This window comes from Oncorhynchus clarkii, unplaced genomic scaffold, assembly GCF_045791955.1.
Source record: "Oncorhynchus clarkii lewisi isolate Uvic-CL-2024 unplaced genomic scaffold, UVic_Ocla_1.0 unplaced_contig_458_pilon_pilon, whole genome shotgun sequence".
In the NCBI taxonomy this organism is placed as follows: domain Eukaryota; kingdom Metazoa; phylum Chordata; class Actinopteri; order Salmoniformes; family Salmonidae; genus Oncorhynchus; species Oncorhynchus clarkii.
Window position 1 is genome coordinate 104946 of NW_027257958.1, and position 23305 is coordinate 128250.

The 23305-nt window shown below is 39.9% G+C and overlaps 1 protein-coding gene across 2 annotated transcripts; it reads left to right on the forward strand.

Annotated features, from left to right (window-relative positions):
* The first annotated feature begins 488 nt into the window (after positions 1-488).
* Positions 489-16884, forward strand: LOC139394268 (zinc finger protein 180-like). Of its 2 annotated transcripts, XM_071142296.1 has the most exons (3): positions 639-1130; positions 15598-15912; positions 16054-16727. In XM_071142296.1, the coding sequence occupies exons 1-3, from the start codon at positions 707-709 to the stop codon at positions 16557-16559; spliced, it is 1245 nt and encodes a 414-aa protein (XP_070998397.1). In that variant the 5' UTR covers positions 639-706; the 3' UTR covers positions 16560-16727. The 2 variants fall into 2 exon arrangements, with proteins under 2 accessions (XP_070998396.1, XP_070998397.1); XM_071142295.1 differs by having other exon boundaries at positions 489-1130; positions 15598-16884.
* Positions 16885-23305: the final 6421 nt, after the last annotated feature.

The following is a 23305-nucleotide window of genomic DNA, read 5'->3' on the forward strand; positions in this document are numbered from 1 at the left end:
GAGACTTTCAACAGACTTTTGAACAGCTGATCTTTGTAATTATACTTTCTTCTTCAACTCTCCTCGTCTTGGCAAGAATATTCCCATATATTCTTAAATATTTTCCAACCTCATATTTAAAAGGCTGCTAGGATATGAACACAGTAGCACAGACTACATCCATATGACGTTGAGAAATAATGCATTGTGGGAAGTTTAGAAGATACCCTGGAAATAAGTTAATAAATACGTAATAACGCAAAAACATAACTGTTTGTTCTTATAGGTAACCAGATCATGACCACAACTAAGTTACTAACTCTTCAACCACACAGTGTTGTTACATTGGTGAGTAAAAACTCATGCTTCCCACGCTTTGTTGTCTGAAAATAAAATATATACATTTTCTCTCAACTGCGTTACCCACTCCAGTCAGCAGATGGCGGTCTGGGAATTTATGGTTATGCTGTTGGTGTGACGTATAATCTAGTGGACGGAACGCTTCTTTCAACGGCAGCAACAGTTAGTCAGACACCTCGGTAGCTTGCTAGACAAAATAGCCCAAACAATAAAGCTCTTTAGACGCTTTCGTGTATATTAGCCGCTGTATGTCGTCTAGCGTTAGTTAGTTATCCGATTTAATTTCATATTTACGGTGTTGTTGTTCTTGGTCAGCTAGCGGGCTGGTTAAGTTAGCATTAGCCTAAGCTAGCTAACATCCCCGACCATGAGTTCACTGAGCTGCTCTCCTCCTGCTAAAGAAGAGGAGGTCTCCTGGACGGAGAAAGAAGCTCTCGTCAAAGAGGAGGATGAAGAGGAGAAGGCTGTTACAATAGAAAAACAAGTAGAGGGTGAGGCTGTTACGGTGAAAGAAGACGAGAAAGACGTTTCAGTGAAAGAAGAGGAAGACGCGTTCAGAGTGAAAGAGGAGGAGGATGTTACAGTAAAAGAAGAGGAGGAGGATGCAGTTTTTGGAGTGAAAGAGGAAGAGGAGGAGATGACTGTCACATCTAAAATGGAGGAGGAAGAAGAAGAGGAGGAAACTGGATATCTGGGCCCGGTTTCCCAAACGCATCTTATGTCATCCAATGGTTCTAACGGTGAACTTAACCGTAAGATGGTTTTGAGAAACCGTTCCCTGATTAACACTAGTAAGTACTGTCTTAAAAACAGAGGCACAAAACAAACTCTGCAGTTGTTGAACTGATGTGTGGTGTTAAAGGGGAAGTCTGTAGTTGCTACATCCATATGTGGACTTTTAAATTATTTATTTATAGCCATTGATTCTTGAAGAATATAACACATGCCTCATGAGCTTAGTTCAACTGTTGTACCCCATCAGAACCCAAAATAAGCTTTTTTTACTATAATGTTTAGAAACAATGTAAATCAACACTGTATCGCCTCAACATGGTTACAACTATAATGTTGATATCATGGATGGTCAGTCCTTGCATCCATAGGTCTGTCTATGAATTTGAGAGTAGTTACATTTCTCCAGCCCCATCCATCATCTTATTACCAAAACAGTGGTGGAATGATAGCTTTGTTATTGTTTAAACTGCAGATTAGTTGATTGATTGTGTAGCTTTTTTAATGGGACAACCTAGGATATGGGTGTCAAACTCTGGCCCGTGGGCCAAATTTGGCCCGCGGGGTAATTATATTTGGCCCGCGAGACAATACCAAATTACTACTAGAGCTGGCCCGCCGGTATTATACAGCGCATTCACCACTAATACTACGAATCCCATAATACTCTGCTGTTTTCGCGCGCCAATCAGGACAGGACCCAGAAACGCTCTCTCCTCTGTGACAGTAGTCATAGCAACATAGACGCTACAACTGTCAGCGAGCTAACCCTTCCCAAAAATGGCGAAAAGAAAGGCAGAAAACAGGAGCTTTCTGGACAAGTGGGAGGCAGAATATCTGTTTACATATGTAAAAGACAAACCTGTTTGTCTTGTTTGTGGAGTCAACGTGGCTGTAAGTAAGGAGTACAACATTAGACGACACTATGAAACGAAACACCATGACAAATACAAGGACCTGGACATGACTCAAAGGAGCCAGAAAGTAGAGGAGATTAAAAGAAGTTTGGTTTCACAACAGAATATGTTTAAAAAAGCCACATCACAAAGCGAGGCTGCTGTAAAGGCTAGTTATATAGTGGCAGCAGAGATCGCAAAATCAGCCCGGCCCTTTAATGAGGGAGAGTTCATGAAAAAGTGCATGATGAAGGTTTGTGACCTCGTATGCCCAGAGAAAAAACAAGCATTTTCAAACGTGAGCCTGAGCAGGAACACAGTAGCTGATCACACATGTGATCTTGCCACCAATCTGTATGACCAGCTGATGGAAAAGGGAAAAGATTTTGTTGCGTTCTCCCTCGCTGTGGATGAGAGCTGCGACGCATCTGATACTGCTCAGCTGTCAGTCTTCATCCGTGGAGTGGACTCAAATCTGTGTGTTACGGAGGAGCTATTAGGATTCAAATCAATGCATGGCACAACCACAGGAAAGGAAATGTTTGAGGTTTCCAAATGTGTAACTGAAATAAAGCTGCCGTGGGATAAACTCGTTGGATTAACGACAGATGGTGCGCCAGCGATGTGCGGTAAAAAGAGTGGACTTGTGGGCATGGTTCGGGAGAAGATGCGGGAAGAGAACTGTGCAGGTGAGCTAACTGTTTACCACTGCATCATACATCAGGAAGCACTGTGTGCCAAAGCCCTAAAGATGGAACATGTTATGACCACAGTAACACAGGTAGTTAACTTTATAAGAGCCAAAGGTCTAAATCACCGCCAGTTTAAATCTTTTCTGGAGGAGTGTGGTTCGGAATACGCAGACGTGCCGTATCACACAGAGGTGAGATGGCTAAGCAGAGGAAAAGTACTGAACAGATGTTTCGAGCTGCGTGAGGAAATATGTCAATTCCTGGAAACCAAAGGGAAGGATACAGCAGAGCTCCGGGAGCAAAAGTTCCTGTGTGAGCTGGCCTTTCTCTGTGACATCTCGAGCCATCTCGATGCGCTGAACCTGCAGCTTCAGGGGCGGGGGCGCATCATCACAGACATGTACGCTGCAGTGAGGGCCTTCAAAACTAAACTGTGCCTGTGGGAGAATCAGATGCTGCAAGGAAACCCTTGCCATTTTCCCTGCTGCCAATCCATAAAAGCGCAGATCTCTACCGCCGTGTTCCCATGCGCACAGTTTGCTGAAAAACTCAGTGTTCTCGCCGCTGAGTTTAGCCGGCGATTTGCCGACTTCGATGCCCAGAAATGCAAGTTTGAACTGCTTAGTAATCCCTTCGCAGTTGATGTGGAAAATGCACCAACCAACATCCAAATGGAGCTGATTGAACTCCAGTGCAACGACACGCTGAAGTCAAAGTATGATGCTGTGGGCGCCGCACAGTTTCCACGGTTCATCCCTGACACAATGCCTCAGCTCCGCACCCAAGCTGCTCAGATGCTCTCCATGTTCGGCAGCACTTATCTATGCGAGCAACTTTTCTCCTCGATGAAGATGACCAAAACAACTCACAGGAGACGTCTGACTGAACATCTTCGCTCGATACTGAGGATTTCTTCAGCTCAGAGCTTGAGCCCAGACATTGATGAACTAGCATCCAAGAAGAGATGCCAGGTATCTGGCTTGGGCACATCAGATTAGACCAGTGTGCAATAATTAACGTTTTCTTTATGCACTTTTTCTTGCTACAAGGCATGGGCTTGAATGGTTGATTGATTTATTATCATTTTATTTGTAAAATTATTAGCCAGTGGAAAAAGTGTATTTTGGTATTTAAATCAGAAGGCTGCAAATAGAAAAGAGGCATACAATTTTTATTTAAATTTTATTTATTTAATAAATGAATGCCATTGATGTGTTTTTTCATTTGAAATTCGATTTTGCATGTCTCCACTATTAAATTATATATTGTATGGTAATAAGCGATGCTTGTTCCATATTCAATGTTAAAGCAAAACTTGTTTGGGTCCATATTAAAAGGTTAATTTGTTCAATGTTGGCCCGTGACTTTGTTCAGGTTTTACATTTTGGCCCACTGGGTATTTGAGTTTGACACCCCTGACCTAGGATATAAACAGCAACAATATGCCAGCCATGAGTCACTGGACCCAGGTTCCTAGGATATATAGTATATTCTAGAATTCATCCATGAGGTCATAATGATAGTTTAACCAGGTTTCTAGGATATATATGTAACGGATGTGAAACGGTTAGCTAAATCAAATCAAATCAAATTTTATTTGTCACATACACATGGTTAGCAGATGTTAATGCGAGTGTAGCGAAATGCTTGTGCTTCTAGTTCCGACAATGCAGTAATAACCAACAAGTAATCTAACTAACAATTCCAAAACTACTGTCTTGTACACAGTGTGAGGGGATAAAGAATATGTACATAAGGATATATGAATGAGTGATGGTACAGAGCAGCATAGGCAGATACAGTAGATTGTATCGAGTACAGTATATACATATGAGATGAGTATGTAAACAAAGTGGCATAGTTAAAGTGGCTAGTGATACATGTATTACATAAGGATACAGTCGATGATATAGAGTACAGTATATACGTATTCCTATGAGATGAATAATGTAGGGTAAGTAACATTATATAAGGTAGCATTGTTTAAAGTGGCTAGTGATATATTTACATCATTTCCCATCAATTCCCATTATTAAAGTGGCTGGAGTTGAGTCAGTGTCAGTGTGTTGGCAGCAGCCACTCAATGTTAGTGGTGGCTGTTTAACAGTCTGATAGCCTTGAGATAGAAGCTGTTTTTCAGTCTCTCGGTCCCAGCTTTGATGCACCTGTACTGACCTCGCCTTCTGGATGATAGCGGGGTGAACAGGCAGTGGCTCGGGTGGTTGATGTCCTTGATGATCTTTATGGCCTTCCTGTGACATCGGGTGGTGTAGGTGTCCTGGAGGGCAGGTAGTTTGCCCCCGGTGATGCGTTGTGCAGACCTCACTACCCTCTGGAGAGCCTTACGGTTGAGGGCGGAGCAGTTGCCGTACCAGGCGGTGATACAGCCCGCCAGGATGCTCTCGATTGTGCATCTGTAGAAGTTTGTGAGTGCTTTTGGTGACAAGCCAAATTTCTTCAGCCTCCTGAGGTTGAAGAGGCGCTGCTGCGCCTTCTTCACAATGCTGTCTGTGTGAGTGGACCAATTCAGTTTGTCTGTGATGTGTATGCCGAGGAACTTAAAACTTGCTACCCTCTCCACTACTGTTCCATCGATGTGGATAGGGGGGTGTTCCCTCTGCTGTTTCCTGAAGTCCACAATCAAGCTAGTTAGCGATGGTGCGCGCTAAATAGCGGTTAAATCGGTGACGTCACTTGCTCTGAGACCTTGAAGTAGTGGTTCCCCTTGCTCTGCACGGGCCGCTGCTTTTGTGGAGCGATGGGTAACGATGCTTCGTGGGTGACTGTTGTTGATGTGTGCAAAGGGTTCGCGCCCGGGTATGGGCGAGGGGACGGGCTAAAGTTATACTGTTACATATAGTATATTCTAGAATTAATCCGTGACGTCATAATGATCGTTTAACCAGGTTTCTAGAATATATAGTATATTCTAGAATTCATTCATGAGGTCATAATGAGAGTTTTAACCTACTTTTGAAGCTGTACAGTGTTTGTTTACAAACAGTGGCGTCATACAGGCGTATATATTGGTTTCTGATGGGGTGAGACAGTTGAAACATGAGTCGTTTATAAGCTCTATTCTTCAGGAATCAATGGTGATATATTATATGGGTCTCTCTATAGCTACCAGTGTAGATTTTCTGTGAAGGTCAAATTGTTAGAACTGTTGATAAGTCATTGTATAATATTCAGCCAATTGTTTTAGGGTTGACCGTAGTCTACTGGTCGATTGTTCTGTCGATGGGCTGTTTTGTTGACCGTGATTTATTTTTGTAGAGGAGTCGCAAATACTCTATATATTCAACATTTTGTGGACACACCTTCAAATTAGTGGGTTCAGCTATTTCAGCCACATCCGTTGCTGACTGGTGTATAAAATCGAGAACACAGCCGTGCAATTTCCATAGACAAACACTGTCAGTCGAATGGCCTTACTGAAAAGCTCTTCCTTTAAATGTAGCACCATCATGGGATGCAACCTTTCCATAGACAAACACTGGCAGTAGAATGGCCTTACTGAAGAGCTCTTCCATTAAATGTAGCACCATCATGGGATGCAACCTTTCCAACAAGTCAATTTGTAAAATTTCTGCCATTTTAGAGCTGCCTCAGGTCAACTGTAAGTGCTGTTATTGTGAAGTGGAAACCTCTAGGAGCAACAACGGCTCAGCCGCGAAGTGGTAGGCCACACAAGCTCCCAGAACGGGACCTCCGAGTGCTCAAGCGCATTCCAAACTGCCTGTGGAAGCAACATCAGCACAATAACTTTGTCGGGAGCTTCATGAGATGGGTTTTCATGGTCGAGCAGTCACACACACACAAGCCTAAGATCACCATGCGCAATGCCATACGTCGGCTTGGTGTAAAGCTCGCCGCCATTGGACTCTGGAGCAGTGGAAACGCGAGTCCTCTGGAGTGATGAATCCCACTCTGGAGTGATGAATCCCATCTGGCAGATGCCCGGACAACACTACCTGTCTGAATGCACAGTGCAACTGTAAAGTTTGGTGGAAGAGGAATAATGATCTGGGGCTGTTTTTTCATGGTTCTGGCACCTTAGTTCCAACGAAGGGAAATTTTAACACTACATCATACAATGACATTCTAGAATATTCTGTGCTTCCAACAGTTTGGGGAACAGTTTGGCTCTTTCCTGTTGCAGCACGACAATGCCCCCGTGCCTAAAGCGAAGTCCAAACAGATATGGTTTGACGAGATCGATGTGGAAGAACTTGACTTGCCTGCACAGAGCCCTGACCTCAACCCCATCGAACACCTTAGGGATACATTGGTTTTAGCTTAATTGTCTAAGACAATTGAGGAGAGAGCAAACCGCAACTTAATTAGGACTATAATAAGTCTAACTGTTGAATATGCCTGGCAGTATAAATCAGTACCAGTCAAATAGTTTGGACGCACCTACTCATTCAAGGCTTTTTCTTTATTTTTTACTATTTTCTACATTGTAGAATAACAGTGAAGTCATCAAAACTATAAAATAACACATATGGAATCATGTAGTAACCAAAAAAGTGTTAAACAAACCAAAATGTATTTTATATTTCAGATTCTTCAAATAGTCACCCTTTGCCTTGATGACAGCTTTGCACACTCTTGGCATTCTCTCTACCAGCTTCATGAGGTAGTCACCTGGAATGCATTTCAATTAACTTCTCTGGGATATGCACCTCGATAACAGCCAGTGAAATTGCAGGGCGCCAAATTCAAAACAACAGAAATCCCATAATTAAAATTCCTCAAACATACAAGTGTTTTACACCATTTTAGAGATAAACTTCTTGTTAATCCAACCACAGTGTCCGATTTCAAAAAGTTTTTACCGCGAAAGCATACATTGTGATTGTCTGAGGACGCTAACCTTTGATCTTCATCAGATGGCACTCATAGGACTTCATGTTACACAATACATGTATGTTTTGTTCAATAAAGTTAATATTTATATCCAAAAATCTCAGTTTACATTGGCGCGTTATTTTCAGTAATGTTTTGCCTCCAAATCGTCCGGTGATTTTGCAGAGAGCCACATCAATTTACAGAAATTCTCACCATAAACGCTGATGGAAGATACAAGTGTTATACATAGAATTAAAGATAAACTTCTCCTTAATGCCACCGCTGTGTCAGATTTAAAAAAAAAGCTTTACGGCAAAAGCACACCATGCGATTATCTATCGCTCAGCCTCCAAAACAAGCCATACAGATACCCGCCATGTTGTGGAGTCAACTAAATTTAGAAATAGCATTATAAATATTGACTTACCTTTGATGATCTTCATCGGAATGCACTCCCAGGAATCCCAGTTCCACAATAAATGTTTGTTTTGTTCAATAAAGTCCATACTTATGTCCAAATACCTCCTTTTTGTTCTCGCGTTTAGTTCACTATTCCAAATGCCTATTCCTAGGCGCGGGCACTAAGTCCAGACAAAAATTCTAAAAAGTTCCATTAAGTTCATAGAAACATGTCAAACAATGTATATAATCAATCTTTAGGATGTTTTTATCATAAATCTTCAATAATATTCCAACTGGACAATTCCTTTGTCTTTAGAAATGAAAAGGAACTGAGCTTGCGAGACTTAGCTCAAGGCTTTCTGCCAGACACCTGGTTGAAACAGCTCTTATTCGCTCCCCCTCCACAGCAGAGGCCTGAAACAACGTTCTAAAGACTGTTGACATCTAGTAGAAGGTGTAGGAAGTGCAATATGACCCCATTTACACTGTATACACTGATAGGCAATCAGTTGAAAAACTACAAACCTCAGATTTCCCACTTCCTGGTTCGATTTTTCTCAGGTTTTCTCCTGCCATATGAGTTCTGTTATACTCACAGACATCATTCAAACAGTTTTAGAAATTCAGAGTGTTTTCTTTCCAAATCTACCATATCCTACCTTCTGGGCCTGAGTAGCAGGCAGTTTACTCTGGGTACACTTTTCATCCAGACGTGATAAATACTGCCCCCTATCTCAAATAAGTTTTAACAGGTGTTCCTTGTTAAGTTCATTTGTGGAATTTCTTTCCTCCTTAATGTGTTTAAGCCAATCACTTGTGTTGTGAAAAGGTAGGGGTGGTATAGCCCTATTTTGTAAAAGACCAAGTCCATATTATGGCAGGAACAGCTCAAATAAGCAAAGAGAAATGACAGTCCGTCATTCATTTAAGACATGAAGGTCAGTCAATCTGGAAAATGTCAAAACTTTGAAGGTTTCTTCGTGTGCCGCAAAAACCATCAAGCGCTATGATGAAACTGGCTCTCATGAGGACCGCCACAGGAAAGGAAGACCCAGAGTTACCTCTGCTGCAGAGGATAAGTTCATTATGGTTACCAGCCTCAGAAATTGCAGACCAAATAAATGCTTCACAGTTCAAGTAACAGACTCATCTCAACATCAACTGTTCAGAGGAGATTGTGTGAAATCAGGCCTTAATGGTCGAATTGCTGCAAAGAAACCACTACTAAAGGACACCAATAACAAGAAGAAGAGACTTACTTGGGCCAAGAAACACAAGCAATGGACATTAGACGGATGGAAATCTGTCCTTTGGTCTGATGAGTTCAAATTTCAGATTTTTGGTTCCAACCGCGGTGTCTTTGTGAGATGCAGATTAGGTGAATGGATGATCTCCGCATGTGTAGTTCCCACTGTGAAGCATGGAGGAGGAGGTGTGATGGAGTGAGGGTGCTTTGCTGTTGACACTGCTGGTGATTTATTTAAAATTCAAGGCACACTTAACAGCATGGCTACCACAGCAATGCACCATCCCATCTGGCTTGCGCTTAGTGGGACTATCATTTGTTTTTCAAAAGGACAATGACCCAAAAAACACCTCCAGGCTGTGTAATGGCTATTTGATCAGGAAGGAGAGTGATGGAGTGCTGCGTTAGATGACCTGGCCTCCATAATCACCCGACATCAACACAATTATGATGGTTTGGGATGAGTTGGACCGCGGAGTGAAGGAAACGCAGCCAACAAGTGCTCAGCATATGTGGGAACTCATTTAAAATCCCTATTTTTGATGCAGCAGTTGTCAGCTTGAATGCTAACGCTCATTGACAGGCTGGTAGCAAAGCTAACCAAAGAGCATTTTACGTAAACATGATATTAAGCAGGACATTCAAATGAGCCTGTGAAATGCACTCTCAAGCAACCTGTAAATGGAGGCTATTTTTTGCTGTCGGCCGATGGGAACTCCCCAGAGTTTTCTCCCTATGGTGGTGAATTAGTGAATAGACACCAGAGCTTAATGTGAGTTTCCTTGAGTAGCACTCCTGATCTTGCTCTGATAACGTGTGGTAATATTCGGAATCATTGTGAAAAACGAAGATCTTCGCTCAACATTTCTGCCCACACAGATATACTACAACGAGATAACAGATATACTGCAACTGGATAACAGATATACTGCAACTAGAACTAGATAACAGATATACTGCAACTAGATAACAGATATACTGCAACTAGATAACAGATATACTGCAACTAGATAACAGATATACTGCAACTAGATAACAGATATACTGCAACTAGATAACAGATATACTGCAACTAGAACTAGATAACAGATATACTGCAACTAGATAACAGATATATTGCAACTAGACAACAGATATGCTACAACTGGATAACAGATATACTACAACTAGATAACAGATATACTGCAACTGGATAACAGATATACTGCAACTGGATAACAGATATACTACAACGAGATAACAGATATACTGCAACTAGAGAACAGATATACTGCAACTAGATAACAGATATACTACAACTAGATAACAGATATATTGCAACTAGATAACAGATATACTGCAACTAGAACTAGATAACAGGTATACTACAACTAGATAACAGATATACTACAACTGGATAACAGATATATTGCAACTAGATAACAGATATATTGCAACTAGATAACAGATATACTGCAACTAGAACTAGATAACAGATATACTGCAACTAGAGAACAGATATACTACAACTGGATAACAGATATACTACAACTAGATAACAGATATATTGCAACTAGATAACAGATATACTGCAACTAGAACTAGATAACAGATATACTGCAACTAGATAACAGATATACTGCAACTAGAACTAGATAACAGATATACTGCAACTAGATAACAGATATATTGCAACTAGATAACAGATATACTGCAACTAGATAACAGATATACTACAACTAGATAACAGATATACTGCAACTAGATAACAGATATACTGCAACTAGATAACAGATATACTGCAACTGGATAACAGATATATTACAACTAGATAACAGATATACTACAACTAGAACTAGATAACAGATATACTGCAACTAGAGAACAGATATACTGCAACTAGAACTAGATAACAGATATACTGCAACTAGAGAACAGATATACTACAACTGGATAACAGATATACTGCAACTAGAGAACAGATATACTACAACTGGATAACAGATATACTGCAACTAGATAACAGATATACTACAACTAGATAACAGATATACTACAACTGGATAACAGATATACTACAACTAGATAACAGATATACTGCAACTAGATAACAGATATACTGCAACTAGAACTAGATAACAGATATACTGCAACTAGATAACAGATATACTACAACTGGATAACAGATATACTACAACTAGATAACAGATATACTACAACTAGATAACAGATATACTACAACTGGATAACAGATATACTACAACTAGATAACAGATATACTGCAACTAGAGAACAGATATACTGCAACTAGAACTAGATAACAGATATACTGCAACTAGAGAACAGATATACTGCAACTAGATAACAGATATACTGCAACTAGAACTAGATAACAGATATACTGCAACTAGAGAACAGATATACTGCAACTGGATAACAGATATACTACAACTAGATAACAGATATACTGCAACTAGAGAACAGATATACTGCAACTAGAACTAGATAACAGATATACTGCAACTGGATAACAGATATACTGCAACTAGAACTAGATAACAGATATACTGCAACTAGATAACAGATATACTGCAACTAGAACTAGATAACAGATATACTGCAACTAGATAACAGATATACTACAACTGGATAACAGATATACTGCAACTAGAACTAGATAACAGATATACTGCAACTAGAGAACAGATATACTGCAACTAGATAACAGATATACTGCAACTAGATAACAGATATACTGCAACTAGAGAACAGATATACTACAACTAGATAACAGATATACTGCAACTAGAACTAGATAACAGATATACTACAACTAGATAACAGATATACTGCAACTAGAACTAGAGAACAGATATACTGCAACTAGATAACAGATATACTGCAACTAGATAACAGATATACTGCAACTAGAACTAGAGAACAGATATACTACAACTAGATAACAGATATACTGCAACTAGATAACAGATATATTGCAACTAGATAACAGATATACTGCAACTAGATAACAGATATACTGCAACTAGATAACAGATATACTACAACTAGATAACAGATATACTGCAACTAGATAACAGATATACTACAACTAGATAACAGATATACTGCAACTAGATAACAGATATACTACAACTAGATAACAGATATACTACAACTAGATAACAGATATACTACAACTAGAACTAGATAACAGATATACTGCAACTAGAGAACAGATATACTGCAACTAGATAACAGATATACTACAACTAGATAACAGATATACTGCAACTAGATAACAGATATACTGCAACTAGATAACAGATATACTGCAACTAGATAACAGATATACTACAACTAGATAACAGATATACTACAACTAGATAACAGATATACTGCAACTAGAACTAGATAACAGATATACTGCAACTAGATAACAGATATACTACAACTGGATAACAGATATACTGCAACTAGATAACAGATATACTACAACTAGATAACAGATATACTACAACTGGATAACAGATATACTGCAACTGGATAACAGATATACTACAACTAGATAACAGATATACTGCAACTAGATAACAGATATACTACAACTAGAACTAGATAACAGATATACTGCAACTAGAACTAGATAACAGATATACTACAACTAGATAACAGATATACTACAACTAGAGAACAGATATACTGCAACTAGATAACAGATATACTACAACTAGATAACAGATATACTACAACTAGAGAACAGATATACTGCAACTAGATAACAGATATACTGCAACTAGATAACAGATATACTACAACTAGATAACAGATATACTACAACTAGATAACAGATATACTGCAACTAGAACTAGATAACAGATATACTGCAACTAGATAACAGATATACTACAACTGGATAACAGATATACTGCAACTAGATAACAGATATACTACAACTAGATAACAGATATACTACAACTGGATAACAGATATACTGCAACTGGATAACAGATATACTACAACTAGATAACAGATATACTGCAACTAGATAACAGATATACTGCAACTGGATAACAGATATACTGCAACTAGATAACAGATATACTGCAACTGGATAACAGATATACTGCAACTAGATAACAGATATACTGCAACTAGATAACAGATATACTACAACTAGATAACAGATATACTGCAACTAGATAACAGATATACTACAACTAGATAACAGATATACTACAACTAGATAACAGATATACTGCAACTAGATAACAGATATACTACAACTAGAACTAGATAACAGATATACTGCAACTAGATAACAGATATACTGCAACTAGAACTAGATAACAGATATACTGCAACTAGATAACAGATATACTACAACTAGATAACAGATATACTACAACTAGATAACAGGTATACTGCAACTAGATAACAGGTATACTGCAACTAGATAACAGATATACTGCAACTAGAACTAGATAACAGATATACTGCAACTAGAACTAGATAACAGATATACTACAACTAGATAACAGATATACTAGAACTAGATAACAGATATACTACAACTAGATAACAGATATACTGCAACTAGATAACAGATATACTGCAACTAGATAACAGGTATACTACAACTAGATAACAGATATACTACAACTAGATAACAGATATACTGCAACTAGATAACAGATATACTACAACTAGATAACAGATATACTACAACTAGATAACAGATATACTGCAACTAGATAACAGATATACTGCAACTAGATAACAGATATACTACAACTGGATAACAGATATACTGCAACTAGACAACAGATATACTGCAACTAGATAACAGATATACTGCAACTAGACAACAGATATACTGCAACTAGATAACAGATATACTACAACTAGATAACAGATATACTACAACTAGATAACAGGTATACTGCAACTAGAACTAGATAACAGGTATACTACAACTAGATAACAGATATACTGCAACTAGAGAACAGATATACTGCAACTAGATAACAGATATACTGCAACTGGATAACAGATATACTGCAACTAGAACTAGATAACAGATATACTACAACTAGATAACAGGTATACTGCAACTAGAACTAGATAACAGGTATACTGCAACTAGATAACAGATATACTGCAACTAGAGAACAGATATGCTACAACTAGATAACAGATATACTGCAACTAGATAACAGATATACTACAACTAGATAACAGGTATACTGCAACTAGAACTAGATAACAGGTATACTGCAACTAGATAACAGATATACTGCAACTAGAGAACAGATATGCTACAACTAGATAACAGATATACTACAACTGGATAACAGATATACTGCAACTAGAACTAGATAACAGATATACTGCAACTAGATAACAGATATACTACAACTAGATAACAGGTATACTGCAACTAGAACTAGATAACAGGTATACTGCAACTAGATAACAGATATACTGCAACTAGATAACAGATATACTACAACTAGATAACAGGTATACTGCAACTTGAACTAGATAACAGGTATACTGCAACTAGAGAACAGATATGCTACAACTAGATAACAGATATACTACAACTGGATAACAGATATACTGCAACTAGAACTGGATAACAGATATACTGCAACTAGAACTAGATAACAGATATACTGCAACTAGAACTAGATAACAGGTATACTGCAACTGGATAACAGATATACTACAACTAGATAACAGATATACTGCAACTGGATAACAGATATACTACAACTAGATAACAGATATACTGCAACTAGATAAGATATACTACAACTAGATAACAGATATACTACAACGAGATAACAGATATACTGCAACTAGATAACAGATATACTACAACTAGATAACAGATATACTACAACTGGATAACAGATATACTACAACTAGATAACAGATATACTGCAACTAGATAACAGATATACTGCAACTAGATAACAGATATACTACAACTAGATAACAGATATACTACAACTAGATAACAGATATACTACAACTGGATAACAGATATACTACAACTAGATAACAGATATACTACAACTAGATAACAGATATACTACAACTGGATAACAGATATACTGCAACTAGATAACAGATATACTGCAACTAGAGAACAGATATACTGCAACTGGATAACAGATATACTGCATATTGGTGACCAAGAGTCGTCTGCTTAGGGTTTCAACAACTGTAATAACTTATTTATACAATCATCCACTTTACTACTGTGAAAAAATATGACTAAATATGACTGTTGTTGCTCACTTGACTGTTAAGAAAATAGTCAGTTTGTGAAAGCTTTCAAACATTCATTACAGACGTAAAAATCATGGGCATCACCTTTTAGCTCAAATAAACAGTGGATTTCTGCTGTTGTGGGCCTTTAACCATCTGTCTAACTTTGTTGTTCACACAGGAGAGATACGGGACTATCGTGGATCCTCTGGAGAGCCTCAACAACATCATGAAGCTGACGAGGCAGAGAAGAGTCCCTCCAGATCAGAACACCTCAAGAAACACCAGCGGAAACCCACAAGGAAGAAATCTCACCACTGCTCTGACTGTGGGAAGAGATTCACCTCTTCAACAGACCTTAAAAGACATCAGAGAATACATACAGGAGAGAAACCTTATAGTTGTGATTGGTGTGGGAAGAGTTTTACTACATCTAGCCAGCTGACTATACACCAGAGAATACACACAGGAGAGAAACCTTACCACTGCTCTGACTGTGGAACAAGTTTTGTTTCTTCCCAATATTTAAAATCACACAAGAGAACACACACAATAGCGAAACCTTACCACTGCTCTGACTGTGGAAAGTGTTTTGTTTCGTCACAATATTTAAAATCACACCAGAAAACACACACAGGTGAGAAGCTTTATAGCTGTGATCAATGTGGGAAGAGTTTTAGTCACTCAAGCAACCTGATGGTACATTTGAGAATGCACACTGGAGAGAAACCTTATAGCTGTGATCAATGCGGCAAGAGTTTTACTTCATCTAGTCAGCTGACTATACACAAGAGAACACACACAGGAGATAAACCTTACCACTGCTCTGACTGTGGAAAGAGTTTTGTTTCGTCCCAATATTTAAAATCACACCAGAAAACACACAAAGGAGAGAAGCCTTATAGCTGTGATCAATGTGGGAGGAGTTTTACTCACTCAAGCAACATGATATCACACCAGAGAACACACACAGGAGCGAAACCTTGTGGCTGTAATCAATGTGGGAAGAGGTTTACTCAGCCAAACATCCTGATAGCCCACCAGAGAACTCACACAGGAGAGAAGCCTTATAGCTGTGATCAATGTGGCAAGAATTACGCTGGTAAAAGATCTCTGATAAAACATCAGAAAATACATACATGAAGGAGTTGTTTCATGATATCAATGAAATGATGTCACAATGTAGAATGTTTTAACATTGTAGTAGGAGTGTTCTAATGATGTCACAATGTAGAATGCTTTAACATTGTAGTAGGAGTGTTCTAATGATGTCACAATGTAGAATGCTTTAACATTGTAGTAGGAGTATTCTAATGATGTCATAATGTAGAACCCTAAATGTTTGTCCCCTGTTCTGTTGATTTCAGCATGATATGGATATTAGCCTCATTGGGAAAAGTACAGGCTCTGAATGGAAAGAGTACTATTTATGTGATTAACATAAACACAAATAAAGTGTAGCATTTCACTTCCCGCGTTGGCGACCTACTTGAATCAAACTGCAACACTTTAAATGTAGCGAGCTGTTTTCTACAAATGTACCTCTAAATAGTGATGTACACATTATTCCCAGATTCCATGTGGTGTTTGAGCTGTTTTAACAGGACGTAAACCTCATCTCCCCCCTCTTGCGCAATTGATTTCAACGTGATATTGATGAGTTATGACAAATAAGTGTTGTGTTCCTTTGTTTAGTGACCCCTAAATTTAAATGCATCACTCCAAAATGTAGCTGACTGTCTTCTGCAGGTTGTCCTCTAACCAGTGAGGTAAAAGATATCTCCCATTTCCATGTGTTTTTTTGTTTAGTTGTGTTACTTGCAACAGCACGTACAACCTGATTTCCCCCCTAATCGATGTCAGTGATTTATTGCCACTTGTCAAAACAACATTGTTTCTGGTGCTTGTGCAGTTTACAAGGAGCTTGTTTAAGTAATATTTTAATAATAATAATAGTAATAGTTTTTTATGGCACATTTTATATTTAGGCTTTCAATATATCACAAACCATTTCTGCATATTGGTTATTGATTTGGACAAGTTAAAATGGTTTTGACATTGGGGCTATCCCGCCTATCAAAATGTTGTTGAAAAGACGTTGAAAATAAGACTATGTCCGACGTCCAATACATATGGATGCGGTATAATTTTTTTAAACTTGGACCAACTTATGATTTTTAAAAAAAACAATCATCCAATATTTACACACAGTATTTCTTTACAACATTCAAGTGCTAGTTGTCTTTATTCCACTACTGAAGAAGCATGACTCAAATCACCTCATATTTCAAACATTCAGCCTGACAACAGATACATGTTTAATTATTCCATGCCTCACCATTCAGTTCATTATCTCCAATACATAAGGGCACATTTGTCTCCTTCCCGTATCCAAATCAGATGGTTGGCGTTCCGAAGGTCCAACTTCGAGAATACAGTCGCCTCCTGTAGAGGCTCGAAAGCCGAGGAGTGGTAGCTGTTAAGGCCCTGGTAGTCGATATACGGGAGACTTGTGTCCTTCTCCACAAAGAAGAACCCTGCGCCCAGAGAGTCCTCAATGTACCCGTTGTCTTGGTTTCCGGACCAGACAGGGAATGAAGCCGCCCCCGAGGCGGTGTAGTACCAGGCAGGAGGTCAGAGGTCAGGGCAGAGTCATAGGGTCGATGCGGAGGAAGAGATGTGGCGCGGGCCTTGTTGAAAATCTCCCGGCAAGGCACAGAGCAGAACGGTTTCCAACACAGGATTGAACCAGTAGCCCAGTTGATCAGGGGGCTATGCCTCTGGAGTTATGACAATCCCAAAACCACAGGTGCATGAGGAGATTCAATGAGCACGAACTGCATGAACTCACTGTAGTTATCTGACACTCGCTGGTTGATAGGAATCGTATTGTGAGTGACCCTGCCAATAGAGCGTCCATCCAATACTCTGACGTCCATGGGAACGGAGAGGAGTTGTGTGGAGATACGCAGCTCCGGGTAGTGCCCATTAAGCTCTCGTCGGCCCCAAAATCCAGAAGTACCTGGAGAGATTTAGACTGGTCACCCAACAACAGGATGGCATTTAAAAAATATATATATATTTAACCTTTATTTAACCAGGTAGGCTAGTTGAGAACAAGTTCTCATTTACAACTGCGACCTGGCCAAGATAAAACATAGCAGTTCGACACATACAACAACACAGAGTTACACATGGAATAAACAAAACATACAGTCAATAATACAGTAGAACAAAAGAAAACAAAAAGTCTATATACAGTGAGTGCAAATGAGGTAAGATAATTACGATATAGCAATTAAACACTGGAATGGTAGATGTGCAGAAGATGAATGTGCAAGTAGAGATACTGGGGTGCAAAGGAGTAAGATAAATAAATACAGTATGGGGATGAGGTAGTTGGATGGGCTGTTTACAGATGGACTGTGTACAGGTGCAGTGATCTGTGAGCTGCTCTGACAGCTGGTGCATAACGTTTCTGAGGGAGATCTGAGTCTCCAGCTTCAGTGATTTTTGCAGTTTGTTCCAGTCATTTGCAGCAGAGAACTGGAAGGAAAGGCGTTGGGGCTGACCAGTGAGATATACCTGCTGGAGCGTGTGCTACGAGTGGGTGCTGCTATGGTGACCAGGGAGCTGAGATAAGGCGGGGCTTTACCTAGCAGAGACTTGTAGATAACCTGTAGCCAGTGGGTTTGGTGTTTGTTTGTTTCCAGTATGAAGCGAGGGCCAACCAACAAGAGCGTACAGGTCGCAGTGGTGGGTAGTGTATGGGGCTTTGGTGACAAAACGGATGGCACTGTGATAGACTGCATCCAATTTGTTGAGTAGAGTGTTGGAGGCTATTTTATAGATGACATCGCCGAAGTCAAGGATCGGTAGGATGGTCAGTTTTACGAGGGTATGTTTGACAGCATGAGTGAAGCATGCTTTGTGGCGATATAGGAAACCGATTCTAGATTTAATTTTGTATTGGAGATGCTTAATGTGAGTCTGGAAGGAGAGTTTACAGTCTAACCAGACACCTAGGTATTTGTAGTTGTCCACATATTCTAAGTCAGAGCCGTCAAGAGTAGTGATGCTGGACGGGCGGGAAGTGATCGATTGAATAGCATGCATTTAGTTTTACTTGCATTTAAGAGCAGTTGGTGGCCATGGAAGGAGAGTTGTATGGCATTGAAGCTCGTCTGGAGGATAACACAGTGTCCAAAGAGGGGCCAGAAGTATACAGAATGGTGTCGTCTGCTTAGAGGTGGATCAGAGAATCACCAGCAGCAAGAGTAACATCATTGATGTATACAGAGAAGAGAGTCGGCCCGAGAATTGAACCCTGTGGCACCCTCATAGAGACTGCCAGAGGTCCTGACAACAGGCCCTCCAATTTGACACACTGAACTCTGTCAGAGAAGTAGTTGATGAACCAGGCGAGGCAATAATTTGAGAAACCAAGGCTGTCGAGTCTGCCAATGAGAATGTGGTGATTGACAGAGTCGAAAGCCTTGGCCAGGTCGATGAATACGGCTGCACAGTAATGTCTCTTATCGATGGCAGTTATGATATCGTTTAGGACCTTGAGCGTGGCTGAGGTGCATCCATGACCAGCTCTGAAACCAGATTGCATAGCGGAGAAGGTACGGTGGGATTCGAAATGGTCAGTAATCTGTTTGTTGACTTGGCTTTTGAAGACCTTTGAAAGACAGGGTAGGATATATATAGGTCTTTAGCAGTTTGGGTCTAGAGTGGTTCCCCCTTTGAAGAGGGGGATGATCGCGGCAGCTTTCCAATCTTCCTGAATCTCAGACGATACGAAAGAGAGGTTGAACAGGCTAGTAATAGGGATTGTAACAATTTTGGCAGGTAATTTTAGAAAGAGAGGGTCCAGATTGTCTAATCCGGCTGATTTGTAGGGGTCCAGATTTTGCAGCTCTTTCAGAACATCAGCTATCTGGATTTGGATGAAGGAGAAATGTTGGGTGGTTTAGAGGGTTGCAGTGGAGAGTCGCGGGCAGTTGACCAGGGTAGGGGTAGCCAGGTGGAAAGCATGGCCAGCCGTAGAGAAATGCAGTGGGCAGCTGGGAGGAGGTGATCTTATTCTCCATTGACTTTACAGTGTCCCAGAACTTTTTCGAGTTTGTACTACAGGATGCAAATTTCTGTTTGAAAAAGCTAGCCTTAGCTGCCTGTGTATGTTGGTTCCTAACTTCCCTGAAAAGTTGCATATCACGGGGGCTATTCGATGCTAATGCAGAACACCACAGGATGTTTTTGTGCTGGTCAAGGGCAGACAGGTCTGGAGTGAACCAAGGACTACATCTATTCCTAGTTCTACATTTTTTAAAGGGGGCATGCTTATTTAAGATGGTGAGGAAGGCACTTTTAAAGAATAACCAGGTGTCATCTACTGAAGGGATGAGTTCAATGTCATTCCAGGATACCCCGGCCAGGTCGATTAGAAAGGCCTGCTCGCAGAAGTGTTTCAGGGAGTGTTTGACAGTGATGAGGGGTGGTCGTTTGGTCACAGACCCATTACGGATGCAGGCAATGAGGCAGTGGTCGCTGACATCTTGATTGAAAACAGCAGAGGTGTATTTGGAGGGTGAGTTAGTTAGGATGATATCTATGAGGGTGCCCGTGTTTATGGATTTGGGGTTGTGCCTGGTAGGTTCATTGATCATTTGTGTGAGTTTGAGGGCATCAAGCTTAGATTGTAGGATGGCCGGGGTGCTAAGCATGTCCCAGTTTTGGTCACCTAGCAGCACGAGCTCAGAAGATAGATGAGGGGCAATCAATTCACATATGGTGTCGAGGGCACAGCTGGGGGCATAGGGTATTCGATAGCAAGCGGCAACAGTCAGAGACTTGTTTCTGGTAAGGTGAATTTTTAGAAGTAGAAGCTCGAATTATTTGGGTACCGACTGCTCGCAGGGCTTTTATGTACTCTGCGCCATCGTCTTGGAACACCTTACAAAATTATTTTAAACTGGAAGAACTTGTCCCGATTGGTGTTTTTAAATCACTGATGAAGGACATTGAGGCTGATTCCCTGACCTGTCAATGTTTTTAATTTGCTGTTTTATATTCTTGTGAATTCAATGGTTTTTACTAGATTACTTGTAGTTTTTCATGTTGTCTGTCTGTAATTTTTTTTGTAATGACTTGGTGCTGCCTATCTTGGCCAGGGTGCTCTTGAAAAAGAGATTTTAATCTCAATGAGCCCTTCCTTGTTAAATAAAGGTAAAAATACATTTAAGTGGATTGCAACACCGCCCCCTTTGGCAGTTCTATCTTGGCGGAAAATGTTATAGTTAGCGATGGAGATTTCAGGGTTTTTGGTGGTTTTCCTAAGCCAGGATTCAGACACGGCTAAGACATCCGGGCTAAGACATCAGTGTGCTAAAGCAGTGAGTAAAACAAACTTAGAGAGGAGGCTTCTAATGTTAACATGCATGAAACCAAGGCATTTACGGTTACAGAAGTTAACAAATGAGAGCACCTGGGAGTGGGAGTGGAGCTAGGCACTGCAGGGCCTGGATTCACCTCTACATCACCAGAGGAACAGAGGAGGAGTAGGATAAGGCTAAAGGCTATAAGAACTGGTCGTCTAGCACGTATGGAAGAGAGAGTAAAAGGAGCAGGTTTCTGGGCACGATAGCATAGATTCAAGGCATAGTGTGCAGATAAAGGTAAGGTAGGATGTGAATACATTGAAGGTAAACCTAGGCATTGAGTAATGATGAGAGAGATACAGTCTCTAGAGACGTTTAAACCAGGTGATATCATTGCATACGTAGGAGGTGGAACAACATGGTTGGTTAAGGCATATTGAGCAGGGCTGGAGGCTCTACAGTGAAATAAGACAGTAATCACTAACCAGGACAGTAATGGATGAGGCATATTGATATTAGAGAGAGTGTTTGGGCTGGCTGGGGACACGTCGATTCAGACATCTAGCTGGGCCGGGGGTAGCAAGCTAGCAGAAGGCTATCGGGTCGAGGCTAACAAGCTAGCAGAAGATGTAGGAAGTCTGTTTATAGCCCCCTCGTGCATTTCCTTTGGTAGACCAGTCGTGATGGATTAGTGGGGCTCCGTGTGGTAAAGGGCACCAGTCCAATTGGCAAAATAGGTATAGTGGCCCAAGAAATTGTCCGATGGATCTATTCAGCTAGCAGCCGATACGCTCTGGACAGCTAACTTTAGCGGGCCGCAGGGGCTAATTTGGCTAACAGTTGAGAAAAACTCAGCAGATGTACCATCAGTCCCAGGAGACATATTATTTCTAAGGTGTTCAATAGCATAAATTATCTCAACAACTATAATAAGGTCATCACACTGTTTCCTTGTCAGCCCACCAATTGATTTCACATCCCCCAGAGAGTCAAAAAAAAAAAAAATAGTTGTGGAAATCTCACAGTACTTAGAACTATAAAATTCCTGTAGAAGTTGGAACTAAAGTTAGAGACTAATTTGGGTTCGTCTGTGATGAGACCATTAATATTTAATTGTTGAATTGTATTATTTTTAAGAGTGGTCTTTTTCTAACCTGAAAAAAAAAAGATGAATTTTGTTCATCCTCTTCCAGACACTTCTTCCTAGATCTGACGAAGGCTTCCTCTGCTTTCAGTTTATACATATCATCCAACTTGTGTTGTAGCTCAAACAGAACAGATTTGTCCTCCTCTGAGAGACTTTCAACAGACTTTTGAACGAGACAGGTGATCTTTGTAATTATACTTTCTTAATAAGCTCTCCTCGTCTTGGCAAGAATACTCTCATATATTCTTAAATATTTTCCAACCTCATATTTAAAAGGTTGCTAGTATACTCTTCTTTAAAAAAAACAATTATTTATTTATTATTGTTTTTTAAAACTTTTTTTTACTAATAACAAATCA

Coding starts and splice junctions, on each gene's coding strand:
- LOC139394268 (XM_071142295.1), top strand. CDS start 707: ATGAGTTCACTGAGCTGCTCTCCTCCTGCTAAAGAAGAGGAGGTCTCC. Junction 1,131..15,597: donor CCGTTCCCTGATTAACACTA/GTAAGTACTGTC, acceptor TTGTTCACACAG/GAGAGATACGGGACTATCGT.